We start from the raw sequence: 12,166 nt of genomic DNA, 5'->3' as shown, positions 1-12,166 counted from the left end.
ATTTAAAAATATTTGGCAACCTTATTAATAAACAACCATAAATATAAACATATAGTTTCTATCCCAAGCAAATAATTAAGAGACAAAACTGTACATTGTTCCTTCATAACCAACCCGTCATCACAATACCCAAACAAAGAGCTGCAACAGAAACACTATAAACATGCTGTAGATAATGAACACCACTATCCCTAATTTACCACCTCCTTGAAGCTACTCCCAAGAATTCTGTTCAACCCTTCCCCCTAGCCCAAGAGATTAGATTTATCCTGAGCTGGTTATTCACTATGTACATCATTCTTTCATCGGTTGTTCCGAGGATTTGATTTGGAACCAGTTGTTTATACTGTGTATCAGTTGTACAGCTTTTGGGCACTGTATGAAGAAGAAAAGAATCCACTAGGTCATAACTGTGTGTTTGTCTTGTTGCCTCTTGGTGAAGTCCTTTTGCCTCTCATTATCAAGTCCATTTTCCTGGCTGCCAGATTTGGAGTCTTCTCTTGTGAGGTATTTATCCACTTGTGCAGCAGCTTGGCGACCCTCTGAGATTGCCCACACCACAAGGGACTGGCCTCGCCTGCAATCCCCAGCTGCAAAAATCCCTTCTACATTAGTTGCAAAGCGGCCGTACTCTGCCTTGAAGTTTGATCGATTGTCTTGCTCCAGTCCTAGCTTCTCTGCCAGAGTCTGGAAACAAAAAAAAAAAAGAACATCAATTGGTATGAAATTCAATTATGGGCTTGTTGTAGAGTAATTATAAAGGGTAAGGGATATAAAATGCTGACCTGCTCGGGACCAAGGAATCCCATGGCTAATAAAACCAGATCAGCTTCAATAATTTCTTCAGAGCCTTCAACCTCCTTAAACTGGAACTTCCCACTAGCATCCTTCTCCCATTGGACGCGAACCACCTCAAGTCCTTTCACAACACCATTTTCATCTCCCACAAACCGCTTAGTCAATACCTGATATGACCTTGGGTCTTTGCCAAACTTTGCCGCAACTTCCTGGTGCCCATAATCTACACGGAAGATTCTGGGCCACTGCAAAAGAAAAACAGAAAGAAATAAATAACACAAGACACCTAAAGACATGGATGCAATGTCAATTTATTTGATCTTGCCTTTCAATTAATTTGCCTAATCAGAATTTATTCCACATCAAATCACACTTTATTGCGACTTCTATGTATGTAAGCTAGAAAATATGCACAAGCAGTGACTCAGAAGGGGCAAGACACCATCAAGGACAATAACCAAATCATGGAATAAATTAGAGTCCATATCTGGCGTATATCTGCACAAGATAGGAGACTGCAGGAAAACACATACCTGGGGCCAAGGGTTTCCTGGAGCCCTAGTTTTAGGTGGCTGAGGTAGAAGCTCAAGATTAACAATGCTACTGCAACCATGTCGGATTGATGTCCCTATGCAGTCTGTACCAGTGTCACCTCCACCAATGACGACTACTTTCTTGCCCTTAGCAGAGATGTAGTTTCCATCCTGAAGATTACTGTCAAGCAAGCTCTTAGTGTTTTTATGAAGGAACTCCATGGCAAAATGGATGCCTGAAAATTCCCGTCCAGGTACCGGAAGGTCCCTGCATCAAGTAAAACCCTGAGGTTTAGACATGTTTGCATGTTTTTATTTGATGTGATAAGATTGGGCAGTCATGTTCTGATATTAAAAACTAACAAAGCAAAGGCATAACAGCAGAAGTTTGATATCAAGTTCAAGAAATTATGAACAATAAATGATAGTTCCTACCTAGGTTTTGTGGCACCTACTGCCAAAACAATGACATCATTCTCCTCTCGTAATCGATCAAGAGAAAACAAAGGATCAACACCAACATTAGCATTGACGACAAAGTTTACACCTTCTTTAGCCATGAGGTTAACCCGCCGCTGTACTACATCCACTTTGTCAGTCTTCATGTTGGGAACTCCATACATCATAAGCCCTCCAATTCGATCTGCACGCTCATAGACAGTTACCAAATGACCCATTCTGTTAAGCTGATCAGCAGCAGCCAAGCCAGATGGTCCACTTCCAATGATAGCTACCCTTCTCCTGTAATTAAAAACATGATACTAACCGCTCAATAGATGCACAACATTGAACATACACAGTTGAGATATTTTATTTGGTAAAATTCTACATAATATGGTCAGTTTACTATATTTCGATGCTCCAGAAAATTGTTAGCAACACTAAAGAAAAGAAAATATTTTTAATATATAGAGAAAAAGAAAGGCATACCCAGTTCTCCTCAGGGGAGGTCGTGGCACCATCCAACCCTCCTCAAACGCCTTGTCTATGATGGTGCACTCAATATTTTTTATGGATACAGGATTTTCAATGATGCCAAGAACACAAGAACCTTCACAAGGAGCGGGACATACTCTGCCAGTGAACTCTGGGAAGTTATTTGTCTCAAGGAGTCGATCTAGTGCTTCACGCCACCTATTTTGGTACACTAACTCATTGAATTCGGGTATTTTATTTCCAAGAGGACAACCAGAGTGCTCCTACATTTTTGAAAGTGGAACTTTAGTTAAGGTGAACTTTCAAATTCAAAGAACTAGTAAAACTATTCTAAATCGTACCTGGTGGCAGAAAGGGGTGCCACAATCCATACAACGGGCAGATTGAGTCTTTAAAAGTGGGCCAGGCGTTGATTCCTCCATAACTTCCTTCCAATCGTTCATCCGAACATTAGGATCTCTGTATTGAACGCCCTCACGCTCATAAGCAACAAAACCTCTGTGTTTAACAGCATCAGCAACCCGACTAGGCCTTTTGGTTTCTTCAGCTTGATCAACCATCTATGAAATTCAACATTCGCACAAAGTACAAACAGATTAGACAGTACAAGACAACAGTAAGCAAGTGCAATGAATATATCAATACTCCTAACAATCAAGGAAGAGCAGACAGCATCAGAACACATTAAGTTTGTTATTTTTAATGTTAATTCGTTACAAAAACAAAAATACCAACTTCTAAAAGATCTAAGCCACAATGATTAGCATAACAGAGGCTACTGCTATAAAATATGTAGTTTAAATAATAAATTAACTATGTAAATAAGTGAACATCAAAACCTAACCACCAGAAAAAAAGATTGGAGGAAAGAGGGACCAAGTTTAGATGGAGGGTAATTCATATAGATCACTAGTGTTGTGATAACAAAGAGGGAGATATACAGTGAGATGGTCAAATTCCAAAGTGGTAAAGTGATGTGGGAATGTTTAAAGGAAAACTGATTAAATAAGATTTACCTCACTGGATTTCTCATTCAAAGATGCAGCAGCCAACTTCTTGAGTTCTTCAAAAGCATCCTTTTCCATTAATTCTGCCTCATCTTGTTCCTCAACTTCTTTGTCAGCACGCTCCATTGCCTCTTTTGAGGCGGCTTCTTCTTTCATGTTTGCAAGAACTCGTTTATAATCCCTAGGGAAGACCTTTATAAATTTAGGCAAAAGATTCTCAAAGTTAGCAAGAACTTCTTTGGCCAACTGGCTGTTTGTGTATCGTTGATGTTGTTGTATCATCATTCTCAAAGTCATAATGTCCTCTTCCTCTTCAACCTTATCAAGATCTACCAGCTCAAGATTGCATCTAGAATGAAATTTGCCATCCACATCAAGAACATAAGCAATACCCCCACTCATACCAGCCGCAAAATTCCTTCCAGTTTTTCCAAGCACAACAACTGTCCCACCAGTCATATATTCACATCCATGATCACCAACACCTTCTACAACAGCTTTTGCTCCTGAATTACGGACACAGAATCTTTCAGCAGCCATTCCATTGAAATATGCCTCCCCACAAATGGCACCATAAAGAGCCACATTTCCAATCACAATATTTTCTTTCGGATCAAAACGACTTCCCTTTGGTGGATAGACTACAATCTTGCCACCAGACAATCCTTTACCAACATAGTCATTGCTGTCACCTTCAATTTCCAACAAGATGCCTGGGCAAAGGAAAGCCCAAGACTCTGACCAGCACTTCCATTAAGTTTGACGTGAATGGTATCTGCAGGAAGCCCTGCCAAGTGGTAACGCTTAGTCACTTCATGGCTAAGCATTGTTCCGACAGCACGGTTCACATTGCAGATTGGTGATTCAAGGTACACAGCAAGGCCTTTCTCTAAAGCAGCCTTGGACAAAGAAATGAGCTTTTGGTCCAAAGCCATTTCCAATCCATGATCCTGCTTTTGGATGCAGTACTGGGCAGCTTCAGGCCTAATGTCAGCAGCAGGTCTAAGTAACAGGGAGAGATCAATATTCTCTAACTTCTCATTAGTCTTAGTAACTTCCTTGTCAACCTCAAGCATATCTGAGCGACCAACCATCTCACTCAATGTCCGGAAACCAAGATTAGCCATAATCTCCCTCACCTCCTCAGCAAGCATAAAGAAGAAATTAATAACATGCTCAGGCTGTCCAGCGAACTTTTCTCGTAGAACAGGATCTTGAGTAGCAATGCCAACGGGACAAGTGTTCTTGTGGCACTTCCGCATCATGATGCAGCCAAGTGTAATGAGAGGTGCAGTACTGAAGCCAAACTCTTCTGCCCCAAGAAGCGCAGCAATGGCCACGTCCCTTCCTGTTTTTAGTTGACCATCTGTTTGAAGAACTGTCCGGCCACGGAGATCATTAGCAACCAGAGTTTGGTGGGTTTCAGCCAAACCAAGTTCCCATGGGAGGCCAGCATTTTTAATGCCAGTCCATCGAGAAGCCCCTGTACCTCCATCATGACCTGAGATCAAGACGTGATCAGCGTGCCCCTTCACAACACCGCTTGCAATTACTCCAACACCAGCTTCAGATACCAACTTCACACTAATTCGAGCCCCTGGATTGGCATTCTGCAGATTAAAAGAAACAAAGTCAAGTAGACTGGAAAACCATGTCAGAAATACTGAAACGTAAAACTCACATCACATAATAAACAAGAACCCACTTCTCCACTTCATGAAAAGAATGATAACCAAGACAACACAGAGAGAAAGCAAGAACAGCTTTCAGAACCCACAACAAGACATATAACTATATAATCCAAAGGTAAAAGTACACAAAGCAGCATCTGTCTATACCTTAAGATCATGGATCAATTGAGCAAGGTCTTCAATTGAATATATATCATGATGGGGCGGGGGACTAATAAGTCCAACTCCAGCAGTAGAATTTCTAGTGATTGCAATGTCTCCTATGACCTTGTGGCCAGGAAGTTCACCTCCTTCACCAGGCTTGGCCCCCTGCTCACCAATGCAGAGCATAGTTAAAATAAAATACTACATAAATAATAAAAGTATTCAGTTCATAGTTAACCTCACCAAATCAAAATGTAGGTATCATTAAAGATGCAAAAGCACCCAGGGAGTTTAGGTGCTTTTGCAAAGACAGCATCATCTGCCATGAACATAAAACCATAAACAAGAGGAACCTCTGTTCCAAAAGGAATACAGGGGGCTGACTAGGAATATCTGACATCAACAACAAAACTATAGCCTAATCTTAACCATCAAAGGTTATATCATTAAGCAACTACCTGTGCCATTTTTATTTGTAGTTCAACGGCATTTGTGAGGTAATAACTCGATACTCCAAATCTCCCACTTGCAACTTGCTTGATTGCACTCCTCTTTGGATTCCTTGAACCATCAGGAAGAGGCTCCATACGAGATGGTTGCTCACCTCCCTCACCTAAAGCATAAAGTAATAAATGTTATAGCATGATTTAATACAGACAAAACTCTGAAAACAGAACAGTCAAATTAACATAACGAAGTAAAGCCTAGACACCAGAACTCTTAATCCAATCAAAGCTTTGACATAGTAAAGCCATGATATGTAGTATAAATTAAGTTCAGCATGCAAGAAAGGTGATTCTGATGAAAGTTATAACAAACTTTTACCAAACATTTAAATGGAACCACTATAAATTAAGCAATACCATGACAAGATATTGTAAAACATACCTGTGTTTGATTTCCCACCAATTTTATTCATGGCAATAGCCAGTGTTGTGTGTGCCTCCAATGATATTGATCCATAACTCATTGCCCCAGTACAAAACCGTTTCACAATCTCACTTGCCGGCTCCACTTCCTCCAGGGGAACTTTCACCTCAGCCTCCTTAAACTTCAACAAACCACGTAAATTACAGTTTTTGTTCAACTCCTGAATGCGCTTGGAGTATTCCTTATAGGCAGCAACACTGTTACCCCTGGCAGCTTCTTGCAGCTTTGCTATAGCAAGAGGATCATTCAAGTGAATCTCACCATTTTTCCTCCAATGATAATCCCCAGGATTGGGCAGTGCTACAGCTTCAGCACTTCCAGGAGGGAAAACTCGGGTAGGAAAAGCCAATTCATGCAAGTGAAGTGCATCATTGGCAAGCATCTCAAATGTTGCTCCCTCTACCCTGCTTGGAGTTCCGGCAAAGCACTTCTCAATCACTTCTGATGAAAGGCCTAGAGCTTCAAAAATCTGAGCACCCTTATATGAGGCTAAAGTTGATATCCCCATTTTGGCAAGAACTTTCATCATTCCATAGTTGCTTGCTTTGAAATACTTCTTGACCAGCTCCTCCTTCGAATGGAACTCCCCATTAGATTTAGGTGGGATCTTGCCATCGACCTGCAATCTCCAAATTGCCTCTACGGACAAGTATGGGCAAATAGCGTCTGCACCGAATCCAACAAGTGTACAAAAATGGTGCACCTCTCGTGGTTCGGCTGATTCAACTATCAATCCTATCCGAGTGCGCTCAAGCTTTTCAACAAGGTGATGATGGACAGCGCCAACAGCCAAAAGGGAACTCACAGCAACACGGTTTGATGAGAAAGCTACAAATTCCAAAAAGAAAAGCTAAATTAATACAATGCCTGGAGGAAACGTTATTGTGTATGCAAACTACTGATCTTAGAGCAAAATAGGATATACCTCTGTCTGAAAGCACTAACAATTTATAACCCTCCTTGATTGCTTCCCGTGCCTCAGCACAGATCCTATCCAAGGTTTCCTCCAACCCCTTCCTTCCACGGTTCTTAGAATAAGTTATATCAAGAACCTTACTTCGCCAACCTCTGTAATTCATCTTTTTTATTGCTTCCATCTCTTCAATGGACAATAGAGGACCTTTCAGAGAAAGGCGATGACATTGTTCCTCTGTTGTTTCTGTCAGATCACCTTCTGGACCAATCATGCATTCCATGGAAGTAACTATCTTTTCCCGAATAGGATCAATTGGAGGATTTGTCACCTGAGCAAACATTTGTTTGAAGTACTCAAAAGTGAGTTTTTCTCTGTTAGACATTACAGCCAAGGGTGCATCATTGCCCATTGAGCCAAGAGCTTCTGTACCATCTTTGGCCATGGGAAGCAATAACATCTCCAAAGCTTCAACAGTGTAACTGCACAAAAGCCAGAGTTTGAATATTATATAAAAATCCATATAAGAAAGGACTTACTTATAAGTTATATTAAGTGCAACACAGAAATCAACATACCCAAAAGCTTTTAATGGAGCCAGTAACCCGCGAATGCCCATATATTCCATGTTCTCATCATTATTAGATGCCTATCATTACAGTATAGATTATACCACAATGAGCATCAGCCGTAATAAGAACAATACATTAAGTTGAGAAAAATATAAATGCTTCAAAATATTGCAAAACTTACAGGCATAACTCCGGATATTTCTGGAGTAACCTTTTCTGATTCTTGAACAGACCCAACTATATCCTTCAGTTCAATTTTTTGCCGTTTCAGCCACTCCCCATAAGGTCGTGCCACTGAATATTGTTGCTTCAAGGCATCGTCATCCACAACAACATGCTTCTCAAAATCCACCAGAAGCATCATTCCGGGGTTTAGTCTTCCTTTCCTGAGCACATCTTCGGGAGGGATGTCCACTACACCCACTTCACTAGCCATGATTACACGTCCACTGTGTGTGACGTAAAACCGACCAGGACGCAGTCCATTGCGATCTAGTGTAGCTCCAAGATAACGGCCATCAGTAACTGCAAATGACACATGCATGAGTAGAAGACCAAAATTGATATCTGCAGGAAAAAAAAAATCCTAGGAAGAATTTGAAAGAAAAAACAAATTACAAGATATGAGAGCAGGCCCATCCCATGGCTCCATAAGAGCAGAGAAGTACTCATACAAGGCTTTCCGCTCAGGATCCATGTTCTTGTCATTTTGCCATGCTTCAGGAATCATCATCATTATTGCTTCAGGAAGACTTCTACCAGCTCGAACAAGAAGTTCAAGGACACCATCAAAAGATCCTAAAGAAAGGTTTAAATAATTTTCAGACAAATGCCCTTTAAAAAACATTAAAAATCAAACAAAGATATGAAGAAGGAAACACAGAGCCTCCGCATTGTTAATTATTCAAAGAATTGGTGTGTGAATGATCATAAGTAACTTGTCAAGTTCAAATTCACCTGAATCAGATGAACTAGCATCCACAATTGGCAAAAGCTTCTTCATCTCATTCCTTGAGAGACCAAGCTCCTTACACTTCAATAGACCTTCACGTGCCTTCATCCTGTGTTACAGATAAGATAAATCAGCCAAAATCCTTTCAATTATAATTATATCAATGTTTGTTCCCCAACTATGACTAAAATTATATACACATAGAAGTTGACACTTTCAATACAACCATCAACTAGTTTTCAGTAAATACCAGTTCACATTTCCTCGTAGTGTATTAATTTCCCCATTGTGGCCCAAAACACGCATAGGTTGAGCACGATCCCAACTAGGAAATGTATTTGTAGAAAACCGTGAGTGTATCTGCATCAAAAAGAAAGAGAACAAATATTATTATTTGCAAATGTCCAGCAATAACACACAAATATGGGAAACAGATCTGAAACTGCAGAGATGAAAATTTGTCCTGGGCACTTCAGTAGACTTCATACTACAGTGCCAATATAAAAATCATAGAAACCCTCCAGTTTCAACCTCAAAAAACTGTCATAGAGAGCACTGCAGCAAGTTTCTGCAAACATTGATTCACTCGGCAATGAGGTTTCTTACCAACTCACCCAAGGCATCCAATCCAGTAATCAAGGGAGTGGAAGAACTTAAGAGATCATTCAAACTTCAATGCCTCAGAAGTCATTCCTCAACCTTGCATCTCTTCAGTTACCGATGGTTCCCATGCTGTTTGTTAAAGTATTGAGTTAGTGGCAAAGAAGTAAAGTGAATGGATTATTTATTTACCAGGGCCATGTAGCTCGTAAACCTTTCATTGCCAAGATCTGCATAATAGTAATCCTTCAATTGAATTGGCTTCAATTGACCTTTGTAAACAATAGTGCTGCACAAACAAAAAAATTAAAAACCAATATCAAGATCTAATCAAACTCAGATAGCAATAATCCCCACACAAACACAGCTTTCTGCAGTACACACCGTGAGGAAAGAGAACATATATAAAAGTCCCTCACACCACCGTGTTGAAGATTTAATGCAGCTCTTATTGCAACCATTGCAACCCTTCTTAGTATGTACATCTGTAAAACATAAAGCACTTTAGTAAGTGAATGCTACAAGATGAATCCAAATATTAATCAAGCGAAATTATTCATCATTCAAATAATTCAAATTCCTTTGAGATCTTGTCTCTGTTTTTCAAGTGTTATCATCGGCTTAAAATTGTAGTTTTCTTGTGATATTAAAAACCTAATCAGCTTTTTTTTATATATAAATATTGTTAAACTCTTCCAGGAAAAAGCAAAATCAATTTTAAACTTCAGTGTTTACTACCTGCTTCTCAAAATCAGCTTTTGACCTGAGGGTAGGTGTTAGGAAAACTTGTTCAACCACAGGTTCGGTGTTCAGAGCAGAATTTCCCAACCCAGAATTGTCAGTTGGTACTGATCGCCACCCAAGGACCGTATGTCCGAGAGACTCAGCAACCTTCATACACATTACGAAAGACTCTCATGAATTCCCCAAAAAAAAAAAAACAGAAATATAAATAATCAATTTAAATAATCTTACAACAAGACAAATAATGCCATGGAACATAAAAAAGTTACCTTTGTAAATACATTTTTACTTTCTTCCCTCCGGCTCTCCGATTGGGGCAAAAAGAACATCCCAACAGCATATTCACCTGGTGGCGGAAGCTCAAACCCAACATCCTTGGCAACCTTAAATAAGACAATTCAATAACAATCATTATCAGCATTTCAAACCTCCATAACAGTAAATCTTAACAGGAGAGTGGACATATTTTATAATAACCAAAATGAAATAGACCTAAACAGCAGTACCTCTTTATAGAAGTCGTGAGGAAGAGCCACTAGAATTCCAGCTCCATCACCAGTGTTCGTTTCACATCCACAAGCACCTCTATGTGTCATCCGTATCAACATCTCCAAAGCATCCGATACCTACGCATGGCATGCAAGAAAAAAAATCACAAAACTAAGCACGAAGCTCACCAAATAAATGCATGCGCTTTTTCATATATGCAAAAACGCACCGTTTTACGGCTGCTTTCACCGGACAATTCCGCGACAAACCCGACCCCACACGAGTCCTTATCAAAAGCCGGATCGTAAAGTCCAAGCGGCTTCTCTGGTGCTCCCGACAATGCAGACCGGACCATCACTCGGAGCTTCGGCGACTTTCCTGGACCGTCCGATTGCCAAACATGTATCCTCTCCGATCCGGACGCGCGTAACCGATTTCCGAAGAACTTCTTCTCCACGATCGTCGATTTTATCGAAGCCGAGCATCTTGCTGCCCTGGCTCTGCCTCGTGACAGAGTACTGACGTTAGAGTGGGAGACAATGACAGTTTTGCTCCGCGAAGGAAGCGCGCAGGAGTTCGCTTGGAGTTGAGCGACAGAGCTCGAGGTCGCCGACGACATTTTTCAACAAAGCCGTCCAGTGTATCAGTAATACACGTTTCTTATGATTCAGTTCTGATTTATTAAATCCTTTTAGACAAAAAGAAAAAATATATATCACTATACTGTTAAAGATCCGACGGTTGAAATCAGAATTAAATTAGAAATCAAACTCTCGTTAACAACAACAGATCTATTAGATAACTTTCTCAGGTTTAACGAGCATGTGGAATCACGAAAATATCCTCACAAGGTACGGATTCTTCGAGAGTTTGAACTTCAAACAAATCGGAAAAAAGCTGAATAAATCTGATATTTTCCGAGAAAATGAAGACGATTTTCCAGGAAAGAAAGCGAAGAGAGAAGGAAAAAACTTAGAGAGATTGGCTCAACGGCTTGATAGAGGCAGCTCTTTGTGTACTTGTTTGCAAGAAAAGATAGAGTTGCATTTATAGAGAGAAATATCTTTTTTTTAATTTAAAAAAATTAAGAAGAGAGAACTACGTGGGGACCACGGGGCTTGTTCTCACCATCTCTGGTTACGTGACAGCTCAGTATTTCAGAAAAATGCCACGTAGGCAAGACCTATGCGGCACGCGACAGCCGCTCATGGTGGGACCTACAAAAACGATCGAAAGTATGGGCCCCAACTAAGCAACGCCGCTGTGCTGCTAATTTTTGTACAGCGGTCCGGTAACGGTTAAGTTTTAGGTTCGGCTCCGAGCCTCTGCAGGGTTAACAGGTAAAAAAATATTAAAAAAGTCCAACTAATTAAATTTGTAAACGCCGTATTCGGCTCGTTTTAAAACGAAAATCAGAAGTACCAAGCTATGTGGAACTTGAAATTGTGAAATAACTACTCTATCCTTCTATCATATCACGAATTACAAAAAAGGCATGACTCAAGTCTAACTTCATCCCGTACACAAGTTTGTTGTACCGTTGATGGTATTGTTACTTGATGACAAAACAATTACTTTAACTGAAATTTTCCCTTCAAATAATGCAGTTTGTTTTTTATCTAACTCTTAAAAATAATATTTAATAAATTATTTGTCTTGAAATGGAAACTAAGGATAATTTTGTAAAAATGATGCAGGCGAAACTGGGTGGTTGGTGGGCACGTCATGTGACGCTAGGGATGACGATTTTGGGCACGGACGCGGCCAATGGTATGCGCATAGAGGCGGCCGTTTGAATTTATCTGGCAAACAGTAGCAATTGACTTGCCCTATAATCTTCATTAATATTGTGATTAT

The 12,166-nt window shown here is 40.2% G+C and overlaps 1 protein-coding gene across 1 annotated transcript; it reads right to left on the bottom strand.

The window, feature by feature from the left end:
- LOC123198124 (glutamate synthase 1 [NADH], chloroplastic) lies at positions 1 to 11,326 on the bottom strand. The gene is given in 23 exon segments (XM_044612744.1): positions 1 to 687; positions 786 to 1,043; positions 1,332 to 1,599; positions 1,767 to 2,072; positions 2,262 to 2,530; positions 2,609 to 2,827; positions 3,284 to 4,002; positions 4,005 to 4,884; positions 5,113 to 5,274; positions 5,568 to 5,722; positions 5,998 to 6,867; positions 6,965 to 7,434; positions 7,531 to 7,601; positions 7,706 to 8,049; positions 8,143 to 8,322; positions 8,482 to 8,585; positions 8,727 to 8,836; positions 9,269 to 9,365; positions 9,461 to 9,561; positions 9,815 to 9,967; positions 10,090 to 10,203; positions 10,327 to 10,446; positions 10,539 to 11,326. Coding segments are annotated over 23 exon segments (6,648 nt in total). The 5' UTR covers positions 10,929 to 11,326; the 3' UTR covers positions 1 to 399.
- Between the last annotated feature and the right edge of the window lie 840 nt (positions 11,327 to 12,166).

The sequence above is a fragment of the Mangifera indica genome, chromosome 15 (genome assembly GCF_011075055.1).
Source record: "Mangifera indica cultivar Alphonso chromosome 15, CATAS_Mindica_2.1, whole genome shotgun sequence".
In the NCBI taxonomy this organism is placed as follows: Eukaryota; Viridiplantae; Streptophyta; class Magnoliopsida; order Sapindales; family Anacardiaceae; genus Mangifera; species Mangifera indica.
The sequence above is the reverse complement of the archived record's forward strand: the minus strand, read 5'-3'. Positions and strand labels throughout refer to the sequence as shown.